Genomic DNA, 26,978 nt, shown 5'->3' on the forward strand with positions numbered 1-26,978 from the left:
TTTTTTTTTTTTTTTTTTGGAGACAGGGTCTTATTCTGTCACCCAGGCTGGAGTACAGTGGTGCAATCATGGCTCACTGCAGCCTTGACCTCCTGGGTTCAAGCGCTGCTCCCACCTCAGCCTCCCAAGTAGTTAGGACTACTGGTGCATGCCACCATGTCCAGCTAACTTTTTATTTTTAGGTAAAGATGAGGTCTCACTCTGCTGCCCAGGCTGGCCTGAAACTCCTGGGCTCAAGCCATCCTTCCAAAGTGCTGAGATTACAGGCATGAGCTACTGTACCCCACCCACTACTTGTTTTTATTCACTGTTATATCACTAGGGACTAAAACAGTGTGTAGAATGCAGTAGAGGCTCACTAAGTATTATTAAATAAAAGTTGACTTGTAGGGTCTCTTTCCTATATATTAGAATTTCACAAGGATCTCAATGAGTTTTGGGCTTTCCATTACACTCCACTGATCTATTTGTCCATCCTAGCATCAAACCATACTGTCTATCATGATTTTGTAGTAAATCTTGTTATCAGATGCAATACATTTTTCTAGGACTCTATTGATTATTCTTGAGTATTTACTTATCTGTATCAATTTTACAATCAGTTTTCAAGATTCATGAAAAATTTCTTTGTAATTATGACTGGAAATACACTGAATACAGAGATTAATTTGGAGAGAACTGACATTTTTCTTTACATCTTTCCACTATGAATATGGTACATATTGCCATATAGTGAGGTATTTACATGCTTCAGTGTTTTATAATTTTCTTGACAAAAGTTCAAAACATCTTGTGTAGGGTTTATTTTGTTATTCATAAAGAAGTTTTCATATTCTTTATCTCATTTCTTATTCTTGTCAAATTGCATTGGCTAGGAACTACAAAGCAATGTTGAAATAGTAATGTTGAAAGCAGGTATCCTACACTTGATTCTATATTCAATTTTAATGGGAATGCTTCTATCATATTTTATTCTATACTTACTTGATATTAAGGAGAATGCTTCTAAATTTCACTATTAGAAATGTTATCTGCTAAATGTTTTAATGAAAACAATTACTGTGGTTAAGAAATTTCCCTTCTATTCTGGATTTTCTCCATTGAAAAAAAATTATATGAGTTATTACTTTTTTTATGGATTCTTTTCCAATATGTATTAAAATGCTTATATGGGTTGGACACAGTAACTTGTACTTATAATCCCAGCTACTCAGGAGGCTCAGGTGGGAGCATCGCTTGAGTCCAGGAATTCAAAACCAGCCTGGGCAACATAAAAAGACCCCATCTCTAAAAATAATAATAATAAATTAGCCAGGAGCAGTAATATGTGCCTGTAGTCCCAGCTACTTAGGAGGCTGAGATGGGAAAACTGCCTGAGTCCAGGAGTTCAAGGTTGCAGTGAGCTATAATCATGCCACTGCACTCCAGCCTAGCAAGAGCAAGAACTTGTCTCTAAAAAAATAAAATAAGGCCAGGCATGATGGCTCACTCCTGTAATCCCAGCACTTTGGGAGGTCAATGTGGAATAACTGCTTGAGCCCAGGAGTTAAAGTGCCAGGGTTTGACCCGTAGACTTAGGCTGCACAACGGATGAATAACGTACTCAGACACCAGTATTCAGTAAAACAGTGGTTAGGGGCCAGGCTGCTCACAGAAAGAATTGCAGCAGCCGCATGCCCTGACTAGCTGGCCCTGTGGGCATTTATTCAACATAGATTTAATGACAAAGGCTTTGAGTCAACACACTTGTGGGTAATCTGGTCATCCTCCCCAGAGAGAGCAGTCCTGCAAATGATCAAAGGTCTGTCTTAGGACCACATGAGTAAACAAGCTCTTTAGATAAACTCTCTTACATTACAATGTACCTACGTCCTAAGCTTTTAAGAGAATTCACCTGCCTTCAATCAAATCTTTCACTGAAGCTATGCAAACCTCCCAGCCTTCCAAGAAGGTTTGTGTCTATTTCCTATAACTTTATCTCCCACCACCCTGACTGATCCCCTACATTTTAGACCTGCCTGGGCAATACAGTGAGATCCTCCTGTCTGTACAAAAATGTTTTAAAAAATCTTAGCTGGGCATGGTGCTATGTGCCTGTGGTCCCAGCTAGTTGCGAGGCTGAATTGGGAGGATCACTTGAGCCTGGGAGGTTGTAGCCACAGTGAAATGTGACTGTCCCACTGCCCTCCAGCCTGGGTGACAGAGCAAGATCCCATTTCAAAACAAAACAAAATCAAAATAAAATTGATCATATGGATTTTTTCCTGCTATCTATGAATGTGAAGTTAACATTAATAGATTTTTCAGATATTGAATTATTCTTCCATTCTTAGAATAATTTGCTAATATTTTATTTAGGATTTCTACAACCACTCATAAGTAAGATTCATCTATGATTTTATTTGTTTGTATTGTTCTTATCAGGTCTTCGTATCAATATTATACCAGTCTCATAAGATAACTGGGTTTTTCTTTTGTCTATCTTACCTTTCTTCTTTCCTTCTTTTCTTCCCTCTAGTTCTCTCTCTTTAATCCTATTTTATTAAGCAATTACATATTGATTGAGTTGGTAAGACCCACTTGTAAAATGGTCTCAGTCTAATATTTTTGGTTGGAGGAGAGGAGAGAGGGAAAACTTCTATGATTTCAAATTATTTAATGGTTATTGGTTTATTCAGGTTTTGTATTTCTATTTGAGTTGATTGAGGTAGTTTATATTCTTCCAGAAAACCATCCAGTTCATCTCTATTTTCAAAATTATTGATGGACATTTATTTATAGTATTCTTATATGAATCTCTATGGTATCTATACTTATGTTTTTATTTTCATTCATTTGATTTTGTTTGTTTTAGAGACAGGGTCTCACTCTGTCACCCAGACTGAAGTACAATGGTGCCATCAAAGCTCACTGCAGCCTCTAACTCCTGGGGTGAAGCGATTCTCCTACCTCAGCCTCTCAAATAGCTGAGACTACAGGCACATGCCATCATATCTGGCTGATTTTTAAATTTTTTGTGGAGACAGGCACCTTGCTATGTTGCCCAGGTTGGTCTCGAACTCCTGGGCTCAAGCAATCCTCCTGTCTCAGCCATCCAAAGCACTGGGATTATAGGTGCGAGCAACTGCACCAAGCCTCATTTGGTTTATGTCTTTTTTTCCCTGATCATATTCTTCTTCTTCTTTTTTTTTTTTTTGACAGAGTCTCACTCTGTTGCTAGGCTGGAGTGCAGTGGCGCGATCTCAGCTCACTGCAACCTCTGTCTCTGGGGTTCAAGCAATTCTCCTGCCTCAACCTCCCAAGTAGCTGAGACTACAGGTGTGCACCACCACGCCCAGCTAATTTTTTGTATTTTTAGTAGAGACAGGGTTTCACCATGTTGGCCAGGATGGTCTTGATCCCTGACCTCATGATCCACCTGCCTCAGCCTCCCAAAGTGCTGGGATTACAGGCGTGAGCCACCATGCCTGGCCCATATTTTTTTTTTTTTTTTTTTTTTTTGAGATAGAGCCTCCCTTTGTCACCCAGGCTGGAGTGCAGTGGTGCGATCTTGGCTCACTGCAACCTCCACCTCCTGGGTTCAAGCAATTCTCCTGCCTCAGTCCCCTGAGTAGCTGGGATTACAGAAGCATGCCACCAGGCCCAGCTAATTTTTTGTATTTTTAGTAGAGATGGGGTTTCACCGTGTTAGCCAGGATGGTCTCGATCTCCTGGTCTCACCTTGGGATCCACCCACCTTGGCCTACCAAAGTGCTAGGATTACAGGTGTGAGCCACCGCACCCACTGGCCCATATTCTTGAAAGTTCAATACTTTACTAGTATTTTTTTTTTTTTTCGAGACACAGTCTTGCTCTGTCACCTACGCTGGAGTGCAGTGGCGCAATCTCAGCTCACAACAACCTCTGTCTCCTGGGTTCAAGAAATTCTCCTGCCTCAGCCTTCTGAATAGCTGGGATTACAGGCACATGCTCCCATGCCCGGCTAATTTTTCTATTTTTAGTAGAGACGGGGTTTCACCATGTTGGTCAGGTCAGTCTTGAACTCCTGACCTCATGATCTGTCCACCTCAGCCTCCCAAAGTGCTGGGATTACAGGTGTGAGCCACCATGCCCAGCCACTAGTGTTTACAAATAATAAACTTTCAAAATCCTTGAAAACTCTTCTTCCTGTTTTGGTTATTCTAACTTTGCTTATTTTGTTCTTAACTTTATTATTTCCTTCTTTCTACTTTTCTTAAGTCTACATGCTCTGATATTCTAGCTTCTAGAACTAACAGCTTAACTCATTTTCAATATTTATAAAATCAGTACATTTAAGGCTAAAAATTATTCAACATATCATGTTAAATGCATTCTGCATTTTTCAAAACTATTCTTGACTCTTCTTGTGCATTTCTTCTTCCAGATCAACTATACAGCAGTTACTATTCTGTGTTTTTCAAAAATATTCTTGACTCTTGTGCATTTCTTCTTCCAGATAAACTATACACCAATTACTAAGCTGAATTTCAGTAACTTTTCATTGTGAGTTGGAATGGAACTACATAAGGATTATAGATTAATCTAGAGATAACCTGGATTTTTACAATATTCAAATCTTCCCACTCAGAAATGAGACTTTTCATTTATTCAAGTCTCTTATCCTTCATTAAAGTGCACAATTTTATTTACATTGGCTTATTCATATTTATTTTACATTAAAAATGTAAATCACTTGAGGTCAGGAGTTCAAGACTAGCCTGGCCAACATGGTGAAACCCCATCTGAACTAAAAATACAAAAATTAGCCAGGCATAGTGGTGGCCACCTGTAATCCCAGCTACTCGATAGGCTGAATTTGTAGTGAGCTGAGATCCACTCTAGCCTGGGTGACAGAGTGAGACTCTGTCTATAAAAAAAAAAAGAAAAAAAAAGAATTTCATTTCTCATGTTTAATTTTTTAATTTAATTATACATGTGAATTATGACAATTAAGTATCTTTCTCTCCAATCATACCATGTATCTTTTTGTCTTTGCAACGGTTAGGACCTACACAACAGAACAGCAAGTGACAAAAGTTATTCTGATCTTCCCGACTCTAACATGAAGGCCTGTGCTATTTCACTGTTGGTTCTGGATAAGTGGGCTTTATTTATTACCCCCCTTTTATTCATGCATTCATTCATTCATTTAAAAAAATTATTTACTGCCTATCATGTGTTAGACATTATCCTAGGCACTAGAGATACAGGAGACTGGGTCCCTCCTCTCAAGGAGCTGATTATTCTAGTGGTTCCTGCTGTAGTTTCTAAGCTCCGGTATCTCTTTTGATTCTAATAATTATCTTCGAGTTTAAACACATACACTTCAATCTATGACCTCTCCCAGCATCAATAATTAATCAGTATCTATAAAATTCCTGTCACCCTTCTTCCTTGCATCCCAACTCTGAAAAGACTTCTATGTTTTTATTTTTCTCCTTCCGCCTAAACTTCCTAAGTATATATGAGATATTTTTGTGGCATCCACATTATTTCAAGCATATTTAGGCTGCTCTTAGGTGTTACCATAGTGTAAGTCACTGCTCGATTTCTTCTGTGAACTTCCCTTCCCATCAATAAAGAGGTTTGTCTTGGTAATGATGAATGAGCAGGAAGTTTACAGGCTTGCTCCCCTTTACTTTATGTAGTCAATGTCACATAGAGGGTATCTGAATGCCATCAAAAGTATCTTTTTAGTATCTCTTTTTTTGTTGTTGTTGTTGAGATGGAGTCTCACTCTGTTGCCCAGGCTGGAGTGCAGTGGCCGGATCTCAGCTCACTGCAAGCTCCGCCTCCTGGGTTTACGCCATTCTCCTGCCTCAGCCTCCCAAGTAGCTGGGACTACAGGCACCCGCCACCTCGCCCGGCTAGTTTTTTGTATTTTTTTAGTAGAGACGGGGTTTCACTGTGTTAGCCAGGATGGTCTCAATCTCCTGACCTCGTGATCCGCCCGTCTCAGCCTCCCAAAGTGTTAGTATCTCTTTATTAGAGAAAATAGAATTCTGGCTGGGGACAAACACTCATGCCTATAATCCCAGCACTTTAGGAGGCCAAGTCAAGAAGATGGTTTAATTTAAGCCCAGGAGTTTGAGACCAGCCTGGGCAACATGGCAAATCCCTACCTCTACAAAAAATACAAAAAACTAGCTGGGTGTGTGATGCATGCCTGTAATCCCAGCTACTCAGGAGGCTGAAGTAAGAGGATCACCTGAGTCCAGGAGGTCAAGGCTGCAGGATGCTGTGATTGCACCATGAGACTCTAGTCTGGACAGCAGTGAGAGCCTGTCTCAAAAAAAAAAAAAAAAAAGAAAAGAAAAGAAAATTAGAATTCTTACTAAGAAAATTTGACCATTTCGACAGCTCAGGGTCAAATTCAGGCCTTCTTCCAAAAATGCTTTCTGAAAAAAATTAAAAGATGTGTGACATTTTCACAAGTAACTGCCACACATTATGGTTTTGAAAACAATTCCAGACATTTAACAGAACACTAACAGTTAAGCAATTTGGCCAGGCACAGTGGCTCGCACCTGTAATCCCAGCACTTTGGGAGGCCGAGGCTGTTGGATCACCTAAGGTCAGAAGTTTGAGACCAATCTGGCCAACATGGTGAAACCTTGTCTCTACTAAAAGTACAAAAATTACCCAGGCGTGATGGCGCATGCCTGTAATCCCAGCTACTCAGGAGGCTGAGGCAGGACAATTGATTGCACCTGGGAGGTGGAGGTTGCAGTGAGCTGAGATCACGCCACTGCATTCCAGCCCGGGTGACAGAGTGGGACTCGGTCTCAAAAAAAAAAAAAAAAAAAAAAACTGTTAAGCAATTTGAATTTCTTGATGCTATTTAGGCAATTAAATATATAAAATATCTCTACATTTGATAAAACTCATAAATATAAAATATCTCGACATTTGATATAAGATCACAAATATGATATATTTAGGAATAAAAAGAGAAAATTTTCCAAAGACTTCCAAAGTCTGTAGGATTCTCCAAGGTCTGGTCTCTTTCTCCTTCAAACTCTTCTTCCACTCTCCTGCTCTCTCAAACTCAACTACACAGGCCTTCATTCTGTTCTTTAAACTTACCCATGTCTTTATAATTGCTCTAACTTCAATGTCATTCAGATCTCAGTTGAAATGTCAATTCCTCCTACAGACCTTTCCTGACCATCATATTTAATGTTGTTATTACCCTCTCTCTCCATCATTCTCTATCACATTATCCTATTTCTTCATAGAATTTATCACTATTTCTAACTATCCTACTTGTTTCATTAATCACCTGCCTCCCTGACTAAAATACATGTTCTTTGAGACCAGAAACTTCTCTCTTCTTGGCCACTATATTCGTACTCGCCAAGAGAGTCAATAAACATTTGTTAGATAAATGAAGAAACACATAAAACTTTAGTTAGCATCATTACACTGTAGATAGCAGAATTTTCCTGTTATTTTAATATCAGTATCTGGCAAATATAAATTATCAGGAGTGATCTGTTATTATATACATATAATTCTTTAACTATATTTAGAGTTAATACTGTTTTTTTCCCTTCAGGTATAACAAAGACTCTGAAAAAACTCTAGGACTTAAATCAAGGAGTTTTCTTTCTTCCAGGAAAATATAATTTCATAACCACCTAACAACTATAAAGACTACTAAAAGCTTAGGAGTTCATTTTCAGTTGTGGAGACTTGAAAACATCACTATGAAATAAAACTGAAACAAATCTTTGAGATTGTAACAAAAATTATAAAATGAAATTAGTAACTTTTCTAATGATGAGATTCTCCACAAAGTTATACAAACTCGTCTTTCCAAAGAAAATCTGAATCCATTAGTGTGTTTTATTTCCTGAGCAGAATATACAACATAGATTGAAAGAAAGTCAACAATGGTTAAAAAAAAATACTTAAATGATAGGTCCAAGTTAAAATTACATTAGAGGGTTCATTTTCATTCTCTTCTAAGGATATGAATTTATGTTTTATGAAGGTGAAACCTTAGTGTGAAATGTACATTTTCTTTTTTTCTTTTCTTTTTTTGAGACAGAGTCTCACTCTCTTGTCCAGGCTGGAGCGCAGTGGCGCGATCTTGGCTCACTGCAAGCTCTGCCTCCCGGGTTCACGCCATTTTCCTGCCTCAGTCTCCCCAGCAGCTGGGACTACAGGCACCCGCCACCATGCCCAGCTAATTTTTTGTGTTTTGAGTAGAGACGGGATTTCACCAAGTTAGCCAGGATGGTCTCCATCTCCTGACCTTGTAATCCAGCAGCCTTGGCCTCCCAAAGTGCTAGGATTACAGGCGTGAGCCACTGCGCCTGGCCGAAATGTACATTTTCATTGTGCTTTACCATATGTAAATAAGTAAACATACCTGTTCTGATTTAAGTACATTGAGTTCTTTCTGAAGCTTATCATTTTCACTTGGTTGAGTTGCTCTAAGTGATGATTCCTTTGTTACAGATGGTAAGTGATCCAAAATCAACTGTTCTTGCTTACTTTCTTTTCCAGTAGTCATATTTTCAAAAGAAACTTTATCTTCCACCATTATTTTTGATTCTTCACCAAAACTTTTATTTACTTTAGAAACTGATCCTTCAGCATCCCTGCTTGTTATAGTCACAACTCCATCTGATAAAGAGCTTACTTGAGTATCACATGACTGTACATTTTCTGCCCTGTTGTGGTTAATAATGATTTCTAGCTCTCTACATCTCAATAAAACTTGCTCTTTCTCTTGCTTTAAAGATTTAACTTCTTCATTTAGAAAACTAATCTCACTATGTTTCTGTTTCAATTGTTCAGAAAGATCAGCTAGTCTCTGTGACAGCTCTAATTTCTCTCGCTTGGTTACCTCAAGTTTTTCCATGAGTTCTGTTGTATCCTTCTCAACAACCTCACCCATTTCCAATGTTTCTGCTACAAAAGTTTTGTCTTCATCAAAGACAGAACTTTTCATTTTCACTGTAGTTGGATTTATTCTTTGCAAATGAAGCTCTTCATTAAGTGCTTTAAGCTTACTTTTATACTCTAATTCCTGTTTATTTTTACTGTCTTCTAAATCATCTTTTACTTTGAGAAGGCAAGCATACTCCTCTTGTAACTCTTGATAGTTAACTTCAAAGTTTTTTTCAGCAAATGAAAAAGTGGTCCTTTGCTTTTCAATCTCCTCATTTAGCTGAATACATTGCTGTTTGAGGTCCTCATTTTCCTCTGTAAGTATTTCTATTTCTTTTTCCCAGACAGAGTCTTTGGATTTGGACTTAATGGAGTCTATGAAAATCAATCGTTCTTCTTGGTTATCAGGAGTATGTATTTTCAACATGTCTTCAAGGGCTTTCTTTTCATCTTTAAGAATGCTATTCTCTGCTTCAAGTTGTGCGAATTTTCTTGAAGATCATTCTCTTTTCCTTCATCTGTTTTCTAATAGCTCTGTTTTAAGTTGTAATTCTTGAACTTCTTGTTCAAGTGTACCCTTTTCCTTTTCTTCTTGTCTGAGTATTTCAATTTCTTTTTGAAGTTCATTGATTTGAAGAGTCATTTCTTCTGACTTTGAATTTACAAGAGACTGCTGTAAATCTTTTAGCTTCGAAATTTCCAAAATTAATTGATTCTGCTTAGTTATCAAATTGTCTTTTTCAAACTGCATGGTTTCTATCTTTTGACTCATTTCATTCTGTAAACCATCTATCTGCTGTTTATAGTGAATGCCTAAATTATCTTTAAGTTTTTCAATATTTATTCGATGTTCAATTTCTAAGTCTTCCTTCAGTTTGGAAAGTTCTTCTTCATGACTAAATAGAAGCTGTGTTCTCAGCCTCTCTAATTCAGCTTCTTGTGATTCAGCCATTCTGTCTAACACAGCATTCTTTTCTTTTTCTAACATTTCAAGTTTTATCTTATAATTTGTAACTTCTGCTTCATGTTTTAATTCTAGTTCCTTTCGGGATTCAGATGCAGAAACAATCTCAGCTTTCAAATCTTCCACTGTACTAAGGGACTTTTGTGCTTCATTCAGTTTACTTTCTTGTTCAGCTATTGTCTGTCTAGCTCTCTGAATTTGTTCCCTTGAAAAGCTCAATTCTTCAAAAAGGTCTTCAAGTTGTCTCTGCAGAGCACACTTTTCTTCTAAAATTACTCCTAGTTCTTCCTTGAGTTTTTCCTTTTGAGAGTTAGTATCTTGCAATTTTATATTCAGTTCATTTATTGCCACATTCATTAACTTTATCTGATCTTCATTAACTGTAATATTTGGATATGACCTTAAAGCATTCTCCATTTCTCCCTTATGCCGTGTTTTAAGTTCCTCCATCTGTGACACGTGTTGTCTTATTAATTCTTGTTTCATTTGCACTATCTGCTGCCCATACATCTCATCCAGCTCTGCTCGGAGTTGTTCTAACTTTCTTTGTGTTTCTTGTTCCATTCGTTGTACTATATCAGTTTCGAACTGGCTGTCTTTATGATATCTCTTCTGAAGTTCTTCGACTGTCCCCATTAACTGTTTTATTTCTTCAGAAGATTGTCTTTCTTTTTGCTTAGAATTAGTCAGCTCTAATTTCATATTTTTTATTTCTTGGTTCTTTTGCACAAACTGTTCTTGTAATTCTCCTAGTAATTTATCAGCAGCTGTTAATTTATCCTTTAGCTCAAGAGTTTTCTTTTCTTCTTCTATTATTTTTGTGTTTAATTCTTCAATGATTGCCTCCTTTTCCTGTATTTCTTCTTTATTTGAGTTTTCTACTTTTTTATCTTGTTCCTTTAGGGAAAAAAATGAAAATGTAAGAATGGCATTTTTAGCTTCTGGCAAATTATACCGCTTCATCTCACTACCAAAAGATTGATAGAAGTTTCCTTTTTAAAAAATTCTACAAAAAGTAAATGTTGGTCCTGCCCCTCAATTTTTTCCACAATAATGAGACCTAGAACTCGTGTACCCAACACTACTTGCGAGCAAACACTATAGTAGTTACGGCCTTCTTAGAAGAAATTTCTCTTAACATTTCTGTGATTAAAATTTTTAGTTTAAAAACCCAGTCTGATTTTAGATGTCTCCAAACTGTTATATTCTCATTTTTCCTATTAACTGATCAACATTCTAAATATTTAGTATTCTCTATAGCTAAAGTACTGCATATACTCTAACCACATTCAGAAAGATAAAAACAAATCAAAGTTCCTCACATGTATTCTGGTGACTTCAATGTGTGTCATGGGCAAGGGCTATGGAAAAGAAAACAACAAAACAGATTCCTAGATTCCTAACCGTCTGTCTTAACTTCAGTCCTGGGCTCTTAAGTCAGTCAGAAATTTAGAGATATGCAATGCTTAAAAGGTTGAACCTCAAGTGACATCTAAGACAACTATACCATTTATGGCATATCAACTTGGTCCTAAACTTTTGGTTTAAACAGAGTTTTGAAAGCAAAGCAGATACTCTCCCCCAGTTCTTATTTGGGATTCTATTCTGGAACGCAGACAAGGCTAAGCGCAGACACAGGTGAAGGCATATCTGTTATCGTGATTACTTCAGCATGACAAAGTCAAGCAGAGGCCCTTGGTCAAAGTTTTGCTTCAGTGACTTAGTTGCTTCTGTAAGTAATAGAGCGCTATAGTCTCAAAAACAAATAAATACATGAAATCTACAGAATGGATCAGAACATAAGTAGGTAAGTAAAATTATTTTAAGGAGACAGGAGTTCCAGGCAAACAGGACTGAAAGGTGCCTTGAATGAATGTATTAACTTATCTAAAGAAGAAACATCAAGGCTGAGAAAAAAACCTCAGAGGGAAATATTGGCAGTGCCCATTCAAATACAGCCTTTGAGAATTCTGGTCGCTCTAGAAAAAATATTACCTAATGTAGAAAGAAACGTCAGGGGTTGTAGCAAACAGCATTTAAGAATTCCCATCTATAGGCATGATCATTCCTACTGTGAGAGAGATAGATCAGGTTATCTCAGCCTAATGCCCCTGAACATGTGATTCCTCTAAAACCTTTTGATCTCATGGTCACTAACTAACTTTATAATTATTATTTGGCTTTTAAAATTCATTTGCCCATGGAAATAATATAAAAATCCAATGAGCTTGAAATATTTAGGTCCCTGTGATAATGATTTCTCATTGTAAATTAATAATCTTATTCAAGCTTTAAACATTAGCCTCATGGTGAAACCCCGTCTCTACTAAAAATACAAAAATTAGCCGGGTATGAGGGTGGGCGCCTGTGATCCCAGCTACTCAGGAGGCTAAGGCAGGAGAATCACATGAACCTGGAGGGCAGAGGTTGCAGTGAGCTGAGATCTCACCATTGGACTCCAGCCTGTGAGACAGAGCGAGACTCTGTCTCAAAACAAACAAAAAAATTAGCCTCGTGAACTTGGAAAATCTGAGTTCACTTCTGAGGTAGCTCGTCTCAGTTGACAGGGGGAAAAAAAAATCAGACTTCTGAACCTACAAGTTGAAGGCCAGATTCTGTACTATACAAATTAACCAAGGCAATGAATGTTATCCTATGCAGCCTCTTGGGCAAAATTCTATCAGCTTTTGTCTTGGTATCACATATCCCACCCAATATTACCATGTTATTACCAAGTCCTGAGCCTTCTTACTTCCAACTCTGCACTACAACAGGATATTAGTAAATCAGTTTAATCTCCTTTAATCCCAGTGTTTTCATCCGTACAATAAAGATAATATTATTTCCTCTATCTCACAGAATATGCTAAAATAAAATATCATCTATTAAGGCATTTTATTCTTACTGTACTATTAATATATACAAGTATAATATATTTACATACTAGAAAGAAATCTATAACACATTTGGAGCCTATGAGAATGTAAAATCGGTTCATGGTGGTCAATTCCAGTTAAACTGTTAAATAAGTAACTAAGTTTGAAAAATGTTAATGTTATAAAATCTAACTTTTCTGTTTCCTGATTTCTGTAAGGGAGGGGGGCCTTCATAAAACAGTATCATTTAATTCAAAATTGTCCAACACCTGATATAATAACAACCAACAATAATTCTTCATTCAACCATTAAACAACACAAACTTATGGTTTATTTTTCTTAGTATCACTTATTTCAAAGTACATGGTTTCAAACCACTTACATTTTGTGGTCTTAAAAAAAAAAAAAAGCCCTGTGGTTGAATACACTATCTTTTGGAAATACACCTGAGATGGTGGGGAATAATATGCTATGGCACGATGGGAAGTTTGCAGGATTAGGACAATGAGAATGAGCTTTTGATCATTGACACAGTTGTGTAAGGAAGGGGTCCCCAACCTCCAGGCTGCAGACCCAGTACCGGTTGGGGCCTGTTAAGGACTGGGCTCCACAGCAGGAGGTAAGCGAGCAGTAAGCTCGCCTGTCAGAGCAGCTGCGGCATTAGATTCTCATAGGAGCTCAAACCTTATTGTGAACTGTCCATGTGAAGGATCTAGGTTGCAAGCTCCTTATGTGAATCTAACTAATGCCTGATGTCATCCCCAAACCATTCCTCCCCCAAGTCTGTGGAAAAAGTGTCTTCCACGAAACTGGTCCTTGGTGCCAAAAAGGTTGGGGACCACTGGTCTAGGGAACAAAGACCATTTCATTTGTGACCCTAATGCCTTAGGGGACTCTAATGCCTCAGCTGCCAATAGAACTATTACTCGGGGGGATTCATTTTCTTAAGAATAAAATTTTAAAATATGTATATAGTGAAAACAGATTGATAAAAGTATTCTTGTTACATTCAAATAAACAAAGGTTATTCCCCTACAAAATGAATTACTTGAATTTTAGATAATCTCAATTTACATGGCCCACAGAGTAAATATAATACAATCCAATCTCCAGGCTCTTCTCACCGAGCCCTAGATTATCCTTCTACTCTTACCTCCTGAAAAGATTAACCTTCAAAGACTACTGTTTCTAGATAAATTACACCATTTTTTGATCCTTACTGATTTTTAACATGTTTTGTCCTAAGTCTTTATGCCTACTCCACACTCTGCCTAAAATGTTCTCCCCATTTCTATCAGTTGAGATCCTTAATTTATCCACTTGTTTACGAAGTAAGTATTGAGTAGCTACTATGTTCCATGCGTTAGACCAAATGCTGCGGAAACAAAATACAATTAAAAAGGAGTTGTCCCAACTTACAAACTTAACTGAAATAGAAACTCCTCCACTAAAGCCTACCCTGAATCTCTTCCCTCATGAAGCCAGACCTATTCAGAACTTTCAAAGCACTTTTGGCCCACATTTATTCTGGTTTTGTGGTGTCCTTTGTACATGCCATAGCTCTCCTACTAATCCATGAGTTCCAGTGAAGAAAAGGGCACACTTTAAGCCTCACTGTATTTCTTTCAAGGGCCTGCTATAAAAATAGGTGTTCTGTAAACACTTACCTAATTATTTTTAAATTACCTTATAGTTGTAAAGCACGTATTTTTCATAATTTCATCGTCTCCAATTTGTACACTCCCTATTATTTAAAAGCAGTCTCTGGAGTCAGACAACCTAGATTTGAAATCTGGCTCTATCAACTTACTACCTGTGTATACCAGAGCAATTTACCTCATCTTGCTTTGTCTTGGTGTCCTCATTTAGAAAATAGGAGTGATAATGGTACTTCTATTGCACAGGCCTATGGTGATGATTCAATGAGTTAATATGTGTAAGATGCTTTGAATACTGTGTATTACACAGTAAGCACTTAATAAATGCTAATTACTACGATTATTATTATCCAAACAATACTCTTGTCTTGGTAATTTCTCAATATCTTGCAGAAGAACCTCCTAAGTTTATAAAAAGTATTATATTGCATGTACAATCCATCCTCATTCTTTGCAGATTCCATATTTGTGAGTTCTTGCTAAAATTTATTTGTAACCCCCAAATCAATGCTCATGGTGCTTTCAGTCATTTGTATGTGTGCACAGAGTGACAAAAAATTTGAGTTACTGGACATACACTTTTAGCTGAGGTCAAACAAAGTGACCACACTGCCTTGTTCATCCCTTATAGAGAGGACCAGAGGGATGGAGAGGACCCGAGGCAGTGCAGTATAGTATAGGAAGCTCCAGCTCTGGGGCAACTGACAGGATCTGAATCCCAGTCTGACACCTGTTAGTGGGGCGGCCTCAGGCAAGTCACTTCTGAACCTTGAGTTCTCTTTTAAAAAATAAAGAAACAATCTTCCAGGATGAGTAGTTTTTATGATTTAAGATTATAATCAATGTGATATACATATATGTAAAATATACACACCCATACACAGACACATACTTCCTCCACCAACCCCCCACCAGAGAACTTATTTGCTAAATAAATGTTCCCAGAAACTTAAGTTTATGGAACATAACTTATGTAAATAAAGAGAACTGACTACATTCGATTTTTTTTCTCATTAAAATCCATAAAATTTCTTTCTATTGTGAAAATATTTTCTGAATTTCACAACCATGGCTAAAATAAGTGGAAATAATTATAAATGACAAAAAAACCTATCGTTATAAATTCAGATTTTCCTGCTAATTCAGTTTAACATAGGTTGATCACTTTTAGGAAACTCAGTAATGACTACTATCTTAAAAACTCTATTACTGAGATTCCCATTTGCTTTTGAAATAAATTACACAAAGAGCTTAATTATGAAATTTTGTGATTCATGTGCCTAACAAAAAAAGTCACTTGCATAAAAAACTTTAAACTGTAAAGCTTCTACAAGTTAGCTGACTTCCTTAAAATAAACATACCATTTCATATACTTTAATTTTTTCTTGCAAGAAACTAATCTGCATTGTGAAGTCTTCTTTCTTTTTCTGATAATCTTCTAGTAAGTGGTCTTGTTCTTCAAGCTGCTGTTGATGAGTGAGGATCTGTTGTTTGGCTTGTAGTAAGTCTGCAGCTGTGCTACTATGAGTGCTGTTTCTCAGAGTTTCACTAGCCTGTAACTGAAAATAGAAACCTCAAAATGTTAAATTCTGAAGTGACTGTATTAGGGAATAGACACCTTTGGGGTGTGCCTGCAATAGCTCTCTGGGAACTTTGCAGGCTTGAGACCCTAGCAAACATGCTACCTTGGCTAACTAGATAGGTATACCCAAGCCGAGCCAATAAAACTATCTTTTCCATGATACAGCAGAGAAGCTAGGTCTCCTGAGACTGAGGTAGATATGGGAAGAAAAGTGGGGCCTCAAAGACAGTACTTCCCAAATTCTCCGTGGCTTTCCAGTTTGTAGTTCCAATCCCTTTTAGAGGCCTGGTTGTATTTCTGCCCTTGGGCTCTGGAAACAGCCTGAATCCTTACACTAAATACCTCCCTTTTGCTTAAGCTATTTCCAATTGTTTTGCTACTTGCCATCAGAAATTCTGATTAATGCAATTAGATTTCTGTGGCTCTAATTAAAAGAAAATGGAATATATTTAGTCTTATTATCATTTAGAACCTAACTAAAATAAACCATACCAGAATTGGCAAAGGTAGGATGTCACTACAAGTTAATTTCTGCAGAAATACCCTCAATCAACCTTATAAGATTTGTAAGATTTCAAAATAGAGACAGGGAGGAAATACAAAGGAAGTATTAGTAGAAAACCATTTAAGAAATATGAATTAAATTCCTGGTTAACACAGCAACACATATTCACTAATTTTTCATACATGATATAATAAGAAATGGCTTTTCAACAAATTTAGATTTGTTCTTGAATTTTTAAAATTCATTACTAAAAAACTAATGAATTTTATTGCATTAGTAACACTTACTTGCTGAAACTGAATCTGTAATTTTTGACTCTGTTCTGTCAACTCTAAAAATTCTCTCATTGTCTCATCCTTTTCTCTTCTTGCTTGTTGTAAATTAGCAGTGAGCTGGGTTATAATGCCATCTCTTTGTTTAATGGCAGCTTCAAATTCTTGTAACTAAAAGAAAATAGTAAGTGCTAGATTTATTTTTTTTAAAAATTGACTATTATTACAGGCAACTTTTTCAAAATAAGAATTCAAAACACATTGGCAGAATTCTTACACTTTGTAAGCAGTCTTTTCCACATTTGAAAACTATTAACTTATAGAAATGGGTGCTTCCAAATCAACTTCAAAAAATTTATCTGAACTAAGGAAAAAATTATATTTGATCTGACTAATCCATATATTTACTTATAGAAGGACAAGTGCCTTTATATTTAGGGGTGCCCCTAATCTGTTCCCAGGCAACACTACCCTAGACATGTTTAATTCCAACTTGTTTCTGAAGAGGATGAGACTGAAATGTATTTTGTCATCCTCATCAACATCCTATTTCACCTTGTTTTCATAACTGACTGCCATAGATAGTTATGACAGTCTAACCACAGATGTTAGTCTAACCACAAGAGGTTACTTACAAGGACCCACTGACATTGTTTTTCTGTTCTTTTTAGAGACAGGGTCTCACACTGTTGCACAGGTTGGAGTGCAGTGGTGTGATTTTGGCTCACTACTGCCTCAATCTCCTGGTCGGAACTGATCTTCCCGTTTCAGCCTCCCAAGTAACTAGGACTACAGGCATACAGCACTATGCCTGGCTAATTTTTAAATTTTTTGTAGAAGCAGGGTCTTGCTATTTTCACCAGGCCAGTTTCAAACTACTAGACTCAAGTTATTCTCTTGCCTCAGCCTCATGAAGTACTAGGATTACAGGCATGAGCCACCATGCCCAACTTGCTGACATTCTTAATGGACTTAAGTTATAATATTTTGATGTGGTTTGCACCATAATTTTCTCTCAGGCTGATTACAAAAACATCTGTCTTACTAAAGTGATTTCAGGCTAGCTATCATAAAGTTAAAAAAGAGTCTGTCTTATGTCAACCCTGTTAATGAAATCCTACTTTTAAACAGGGTTGTTTATGCTGTGTATAAGGACAAAAAATTATAAGTGATATCGTTACCATTTAGTTTTCTGTTTGATTTTTTAAGAGACAGGGACTCTCAATGTTGCCCAGGCTGGACTCGAACTCATGGGTCAAGCGATCCTCCCACCTCAGCCTCCTGAGTAACTAGAACTACAGGGGCAGGCCACTGTGTCCCACTAAATTACCATTTGAAAACCCCCTTCTTTAGGCCAGGCACGGTAGCTCACGCCTGTAATCCCAGCACTTTGGGAGGCCAAGGGGAGTCCAGGAATTTGAGGTGACACCCCGTCTCTACAAAAAATTAGCTGGGTGTGTTAGTGCATGCCTATAGTCCCAGTTACTCAGAAGGCTGAGGTGGGAGGATTACTTGAGCCCAGAAGGCAGAGGATGCAGTGGGCCGAGACTGCACCACTACACTCCAGCCTGGGAGACAGAGCAAGCAAGACCCTGTATGAAAAAAAAAAAAAGCAAAAAGTTAAAAAAAATAAAGAAAAAAACATCTTTAAAGACCACTATTATTCACAGTTCCTGTTTCTGTTTTTGTGAGTAGCAAATCAAAAGCCACAGAAAATAAACATACCTGCTGTAGTCCTTCAGTCCCATAGGTAACCCTCATTTCTTCCAGCTCTCTGTTTAGCTCTTCGATCTCATGCTGCTTCCCAGCCAACTCACTTTCCATCATCTCTAGATGAGTCAGACTGTACTGTGCTCCTTGTTCAGAATAAGAATCATCAACACCAAATTCTTCTTCCTAAATCAATCCAAGATTTTAAAGAATTCAGTACCAGCAATATTCCTTAGGGAGAGAGATTAAAATACTGAAATCCACAGCAAGGTCCACTTTAAAACATCACTCACCACCTGGAAGATTACAGTATGGCAACCTACTTTGTTAACATGACATTTACCTCAAGAATATAAACAGGCTATCCGCAAATTCTGTTACAATTGAGTTTTCTTTTTTTTTTTTTTTTTTTTTTTGACAGGGTCTTGCTCCGTCACCCACGTTGGAGTGTAGTGGCACAATCTCAGCTCACTGCAACTTCTGCTTCCCGGGTTCAAGCAATTCTCTTGTCTCAGCTTCCCGAGTAGCTTGGGACTGCAGGCGGCTGCCACCACTCCTGGCTAATTTTTGTACTTATAGTAGAGATGGGGTTTCACCTTGTTGGTCAGGCTGGTCTCAAACTCCTGATCTCAGGTGATCCACCTGCCTCAGCCTCCCAAAGTGCTAGGATTAAAGACGTGAGCCACCATGCCTGGTCTACAATTGAGTTTTATAATAAATGGTAGATAACTTTGTTTTAGTAAACATTAAAATTAATTTGAAATTACACACAGAAAGAAGTACATGCAGGAAAAAGTTTTGTTAGTAAGCCAGATGATTTTAAATAGTATACAACATTAGTATCACGAGTAGTTTTAAATACCGTACCCTTAATAAATTTGTAGGTTTTCCTGTTTTCATCACAAAACTGCAACCATTTACCTGTATAAAAACAATTTCCTGATATATTATGATCTTAGACATAATTTTATTTAGCTAACAATATTTCTGTTAACTGTATTCATGTGTATGTCTTTTATTCCTAGGGAAAATGCATCATTGGCAAAAACAGATACAGAGATTAATTTAAAATATCTAAGAGACATAATGACCATTTCAAATGTCAATCATTCCTCACACATCTGAGTGCTTACAATGCAAAAGACACTGAACTACATATATACATTTTCACTTAGGTGAATTAAAGTTCTAAGTGCAGTTTCTGTTGCTCTTCAGAAGTACAAACCTCAATAAATCCTCTTCTATTGAAAGGCTTCGCTTAAAATAGTTAAATAATTTTTTTATTAAGGCCCCACCATTTTCAAGTAAAACAATTTACTGGTGGAAATGTGCTTGAAAGTGTGAGGCAAGGTAAGTGCAGGAGGAGATAAATAGGTAAAGAACACCTCCCTCAAGAACGTTCGGCTCTGGGGCAGTACTATGACAAGCTATGCCAACAGCTGACCCATGTGGAGCATTTTCAGTTTTTTTTTTTTTTTTTTTTTTTTTTTTGGAGATGGAGTCTTGCTCTGTCGCCCAGGCTGGAGTGCAGTGGCCGGATCTCGGATCTCAGCTCACTGCAAGCTCCACCTCCCGGGTTCACGCCATTCTCCTGCCTCAGCCTCCTGAGTAGCTGGGACTACAGGGGCCTGCCACCTCGCCCGGCTAGTTTTGGTACTTTTAGTAGAGACGGGGTTTCACCGGGTTAGCCAGGATGGTCTCGATCTCCTGACCTCGTGATCCGCCCGTCTCGGCCTCCCAAAGTGCTGGGATTACAGGCTTGAGCCACCGCATCCGGCCGTGGAGATTTTCTATAACATATTACTGCCCATCTCTAGCAGTAATCTCTAGCACAGATATTTTTTGGTAGGAGGAAGGAGAATAACAGAATATGTCTTCAGGGTTGACCTAGTGAGAAATTAAAGATCAACTAATCCACTTAGTAATCCTCTTTCCCCCTTAACAGTGCCAAAACCAACTATGTTATCTCCCAAACCTTAATTATTCACACTTCTATGTTAAAGGAATCCAAGATAATGGATTTATTGCTGTTGAAAAGCATAGGATAGACAGGCCCAGAAATAGGTTTAGATCCACATGGGCCACAACACTTTGAAAAGTAAAAATCCTAATCAAGTGTTCTTTATCAGAGTTTGATTCTTTTGCCTTTATCATAAGGATGATGTTTTTTGTTTGTTTTTGAGAAAAAGTCTTGTTCTGTTGCCCCGGCTGGAGTGCAGCAGCGTGATCTCAGCTCACTGCAACCTCCACTTCCCAGGCTCAAGTGATTCTCCTGCCTGAGGAGAATCAGCCTCCCAAGTAGCTGGGACTATAGGTGAACATCACCATGCCCAAGTTGGTCTCAAACTCCTGACCTCAGGTGATCCACCTGCCTTGGCCTCCCAAAGCGCTGGGATTACAGGCGTGAGCCACTGTACCCAGCCAAGGGCAATTTCCAAAAAGCAAAGCTAAAGTAAAAAAAAAAAAAAAAATTCTATGGTAAAACAATATTGCAATTGGTGAAAACTATTAGAAGGCAGGGGTACTAACTCTATTAAGATTATTAATAACAATAAGCCAGGTGCAGTTGTGCATGCCTGCAGTCCCAGCTACAAGGGAGGCTAAGGCAGGAGGATTGCTTGAGCCCACGAGTTTGAGGATATAGGGCACTACTGGCACACCCATTAATTGCCACCACACTCCACTGTGGGCAACATATTGAGAACCATGTCTCTAAAAAATTTTATTTTAATTGGAAGAAAAGATTATTAATATCAATTCATTTGCAATAACTTTCAAATTAAATACTTCTAAATTGCAATTAGCTTTCCTTGATCCTGAAATGAAGCATTCTGATGTGTCCTCTAAAATATTTTACTGTAGCCTATTGGTGTAACGAAATGGATGTTTATGAATACAGTAGTCTTCCTTAATCCACAGGGGATATGTTCCAAGAACCCCAGTGGATGCCTGAAATCATAAATAGCATTGAACCCCATGTACACTATGTTTTCTTGATCTGATAAGGTAGACAGACTAAGTGAATACGAGATGGACAGAGTATATGGTGTGGATCTACTGTATGTTCAAAGGGATGATCCACATCTTGGGTGGAATGAATGGGATGGAGCAAGACTTCCCCATGCTACCCAGAACAAGGCACAACTTAAAACTTACGAATTGTTTATTCTGGAATTTTCCATTTAATATTTTCAGATAATCGTTGACTACAGAAAGTAAAAACAGGGATAGGGGGACTACTGCTTCTTCAAATATGACATAAAGCAATGAATATTCCTTTAAGGAGTGATGATGTCAGTATTACATGAATCAGTTATCAGTTTGTAATAATTATGTTTATAAAATTTCATCTAATTATTTAGCCACTGCTGTTTCATTTTTCTCTAATTCAGACAAGCAAATGTTATACTTGAACTCATACATATTGAATTCTTAAAATACTATTAATACATGACTGTTTTTCAAAACATATCTATGCTATAATAAATGTAAAACTTATCAATATTAATAAATTTGAAAAGTTTAACATCATATAAATTGGTTATAAAAGATTATTCACCAGAACTAAACTAAAACACACTATATTCCAAAGTTAGAATAGGAACACTTAACAGAATATCACGATCATTAATAGTTAACAATAAATTATTTTATTTTTAATTTAGATAATTATTTTATTGATACCTAAAGGGTAGAGTATTTATCTCTTCTGCTAAAATTAGGCTTCTAACACTATACATACTTCATATGAAAGTAAATAAATGATTTGACACATGAAGATTAGATTAACAGACTCCTTCAGCAGAAAAAAGCTCAACTTCTCTCAATGTCCTTTTTTACTGTGGCTTTTGTTGGAAGTTATTTAACATACAGACTATGTTAATATATTCCTTCCGCATTCACAGAAAAATTTACTGTATCTGCACAGACGACTCAAAGATCTGGGAAACTACAAGTGAGGTACATTTCAAATTCTAAAATGTTTTATAGAGGTATCACATCATAACAACATTGCTATTCAGAAAGAATCAGAGGAAAGGTAACTTTCATTGTGTGACTATAAAATGGCCTTCACATAAAAACTCATCCTTGTGGTGAACATTAGGCTGGTGAAACAAAAAAGAACAACTCATCCTTACTTATGATTTATGCCTTATTCTTATACTTAATTTAGAAATACATACATTAAAAACATTACTACTGAATATTTTCACAAAAAATAAAAATCTGATGGCTCATAAAAGTTCATGAAAATTATAAGAGTTCAATGGTGCCTAAATGACTCATGGAGTTGGAGTCAAGTAATTAATGAGATTAAAACAAATGTCATAAACCATACAAGCACTTCGTTAAAAAGTATTCAATAATCAGATGAAATCTATAATAAAAGTGAATACCCAATTACTATCATTTCATCTTTCTATACATGGCAAAGTATATTTATTTACTTGTCTTGACTCTATATTGCTTGTATTCCCAACTTCCTCGAAATAACCCTGCTCAAAGGGTATCAAAAACAATTCATGTAAATATGGCATTCTGGACATGAAATGTCCCTTCATTAATGATTGAAGATGATTGTATATAATTTAATTTGTAAGAAGAGTATTTTTCATTTAGTCTGATTTCTCTAGTGTACATAATAGGATACGTATTTCTACAGAAGATATCTTGGAATAGAATTATTTGACTAATTCTAAGATGGAACCAGTTTCCCAACCCAATGAGTGTACTAGTCACAGCAGTCAAGAACATTAAACCCACAACATACCTAAATAAATACAATTTACAAACTAAGTTCTAATCAAATATTATCAGAACCTGAAATCCCTCTAAGAACAATTTATTAAGGGAATCCTCATTCATTTCATACAAACACAGTGTAAAGAAAAGTATATTTCAAGTGATGAGCAATTTAAAAAACCATGCTTTGCTGAATGTTTAATGTATGCCAACCACGTATTAAACATTCTCAAGGTTATTTTGTGAACTAGTTTGTGAGGTACGCAACTATCCTGTCAGGTAGATATTATTATCGACCCCCATTTTACAGTTCAAAAAACGGTATTTAACCTAATGTAAATGACTAGTTGATGGGTGCAACAAACCAACATGGCACATGTATACCTATGTAACAAACCTGAACATCGTGTACATGTACCCTAGAACTTAAAGTACAATAATAATAATAATAATAATAATAATAATAATAATAAAACAAACTGTATTTCAGAGTTTAAGTGATGTGCCCAGGTTCATAGAGCTCAAAGGTGATGAAGTATGTAAACAGGACTTTCTGGCTTCAAAGTCCCCTTGCTCTTTTCTTACATTTTATTGCCCTATTTACCAGAAAAACGATAGTCATATTTAGGCAAAATACAAGATAATTATGTGGTCTATGATTAAAACTACTTGATTTCAAAATTTTAGAATACTCAAATACAATCTAGATCTGCCAAGATGATTAAACTTTGCAAATATGTCATTGCAGTGAAGTTATGATGTTACATGCTGCCCAGAAATCTTTCTCTCTCTCTTTCTCTTTTTGAGACAAGGTCTCACTGTGTCGCCCAGGCTGGAGTGCAGTGGTGTGATCATTAGGTCATTGCAACCTCAAACTCCTGGGTGCAAGGGGTCCTCCTACTTCATTCTCTTGAGCAGCTGGGAGTACAGACACACACTATCGCCTAATTTTTTTTTTTTTTTTTTTTGAGATGGGGTCTTGCTCTGTCACCGAGGCTGGAGTGCCAGTGGTGTGATCATACTCCTGGGCTCAAGTGATTTTCCCACCTCAGCTTCCCACATAGCTGGGACTACATGTGCTCGCCACTATGCCTGGCTAATTTTATTTTATTATTTTAATTTGTAGAGATGACATCTCCCTATGTTGCCAAGGCTGGTCTCCAACTCCTGGGCTCCAGTGATCTTCCCACCTTGGCCTTCCAAAGTGCAGAGATTACAGGTGTGAGCTACTATGCCCAGCCAATAAATCTCATTTTTTAGGTGTGTTATTAAGAGATAATTCCACAAAAGTTCCAATATAAAAACTATTACAGTATGAGATTTATTTCTCAGGTTATAAATTTGGTCCACTGATGATTCTTCTGCCTCCTGAATATGTGGATATGGCTTAGAAGTTTCCTGTAATTCTAGTTCAGTCAAGCCAGTCTAATATTATTAAATGGAGGAATTCAAGCCTCAAAACTAGCCTAGAGCATCATAGATCCAACTAGTATCCATCTTAGCAATTTTGATGACACATATCAAACATTTCACCAACTATCAACTTTACTTCTATGTTTTCTCTAGACATAGTGAATCTATAAATTTCTCAAAGTATAATCCATTGTGAATCCATACATAACACATATAATATTACTAGGGTTATAATTCAAACCAGGTCAAATCTGTCAAAAATTATTTCATAATTATCTTTTTTCTTTTTTTTTTTTTTTTTTTTGAGATGGAATTTCATCCTTGTTGCCCAGGCTGGAGTGCAATGGCGCTATCTCGGCTCACTGTAACCTCCACTTCCTGGATTCAAACAATTTTCCTGTCTCAGCCTCCCGAGTAGCTGGGACTATGGGCATGCACCATCATGTTCAGCTAATTTTTGTTATTTTTAGTAGACATGGGGTTGCACCATGTTGGTCAAACTGGTCTCGAACTCTGACTTTGGCCTCCCAAAGTGCTGGGATTACAGGCATGAATGAGCCACCATGCCAGGCCCATAATTATCTTTTTTCAATGTAATCTTCTAAGTTACTGTTTATTCCACACAGTAAGACAGCTCATCAATTTAGTTTTTTTGACCAACATTAACAAGAAACAGTATTATCACAAGATATGTCATACTGTGTAAGAATAAGTATCTTTCCAAGAACTTGTTTGAAAAAAAGTATGCACATGTATATATTTATTCATATATAATTATTCATGCATATAACTATAAATATATGTAACTATATATATAGGAAATTACAAACATGTATGTAAAATATATTTCTCACCACGAGCTATGGTCAACAAAAATGATACTGTTCTGAGTTTTATTGGTCATGCTTATATTTAAATACTATTTGTACCTTACCTTAAAACACATCGTATTTACTAGGCATCACAGATAAATAGTTTCAATATATTTTTCAGAACCTGATAATCTTCACCAGTTGTTTAATTTAAAACATTTAGCTGAAGACTGTCTTATTATAACAAGAATTTCCCATATTATTAATTCACATTTTTCTAAAGAAAACCTGAAAATCACCATCTTTTGATCTCTTTAGCTTTTCAAATCAATATTTAAAATTAAAATTTGTGAGGATCCGTTCCAAGAAGGCTGAATAGGAACAGCTCTGGTCTGCAGCTCCCAGCGTGATCGACACAGAAGACGGGAGATTTCTGCATTTCCAACTGAAGTACCTGGTTCATCTCATTGGGACTGGTTGGACAGTGGGTGCAGCCCACGGAGGGCGAGCCAAAGCAGGGTGGGATGTTGCCTTACCTGGGAAGTGTAAAGGGTCAGAGAATTTCCCTTTCCTAGCCAAGGGAAGCCACGACAGACTGTACCTGGAAAAAGAGGACACTCTTGCCCAATACTGCACTTTTCCAATGGTCTTAGAAACCGGCAGACCAAGAGATTCTCTCCCGTGCCTAGCTCAGCAGGTCCCATTTTTTCCATCTAGAAGAAATGGATGAATTCCTGGATATGTACACCCTCCCAAGACTAAACCAGGAAGAAGTTGAATCTGTGATTAGACCAATAACAGGCTCTGAAATTGAGGCAATAATTCATAGTCTACCAACCAAAAAAAGTCCAGGACCAGACGGATTCAAAGCCAAATTCTACCAGAGGTACAAAGAGGAGCTGGTACCACTCCTCCTGAAACTATTCCAATCAACAGTAAAAGGGGCAATCGGCCGGGCGAGGTGACTCATGCCATTAAATCCAGCACTTTGGGAGGCTGAGGTGGAGAGATCATGAGGTTGGGAGTTCGAGACCAGTTTGACCAGCATAGTGAAACCCCATCTCCAATAAAAATACAAAAAATTAGCCAGGCATGGTGGCGCACACGCAGGCTGAGGCAGGAGAATTGCTCGAACCTTGCAGGCTATGGTTACAGCGAGCTGAGATCACGCCACTGAACTCCAGCCTGGGCAACAGAGTGAGACTCTGCCACAAAAAAAGGCGCGGAGCGGGGGAGAATCCTCCCTAATTCATTTTATGAGGCCAGCATCATCCTGATACCAAAGCCTGGCAGATACACAACAAAAAAGAATTTTAGACCAGTATCCCTGATGAACATCGATGTAAAAATCCTCAATAAAATACTGGCAAACCGAATCCAGCAGCACATCAAAAAGCTTATCCACCATGATCAAGTGGGCTTCATCACTGGGATGTATGGCTGGTTCAACATACACAAATCAATAAATGTAATCCATCACATAAACAGAACAAATAACAAAAACCACTTGATTATCTCA

General features: G+C 37.3%; 1 protein-coding gene across 1 annotated transcript in view; it reads right to left on the bottom strand.

The window, feature by feature from the left end:
- AKAP9 (A-kinase anchoring protein 9) overlaps positions 1–26,978 on the bottom strand; it is a 175,645-nt gene that overhangs the window by 101,607 nt on the left and 47,060 nt on the right. Inside the window, 5 exon segments of the mRNA XM_017894950.1 lie at positions 8,399–10,783; positions 15,784–15,981; positions 16,797–16,952; positions 18,507–18,677; positions 19,359–19,412. Coding sequence (XP_017750439.1) covers positions 8,399–10,783; positions 15,784–15,981; positions 16,797–16,952; positions 18,507–18,677; positions 19,359–19,412 — 2,964 coding nt within the window.

The sequence above is a fragment of the Rhinopithecus bieti genome, unplaced genomic scaffold (assembly GCF_001698545.2).
Source record: "Rhinopithecus bieti isolate Rb0 unplaced genomic scaffold, ASM169854v2 scaffold_26428, whole genome shotgun sequence".
NCBI lineage: Eukaryota > Metazoa > Chordata > Mammalia > Primates > Cercopithecidae > Rhinopithecus > Rhinopithecus bieti.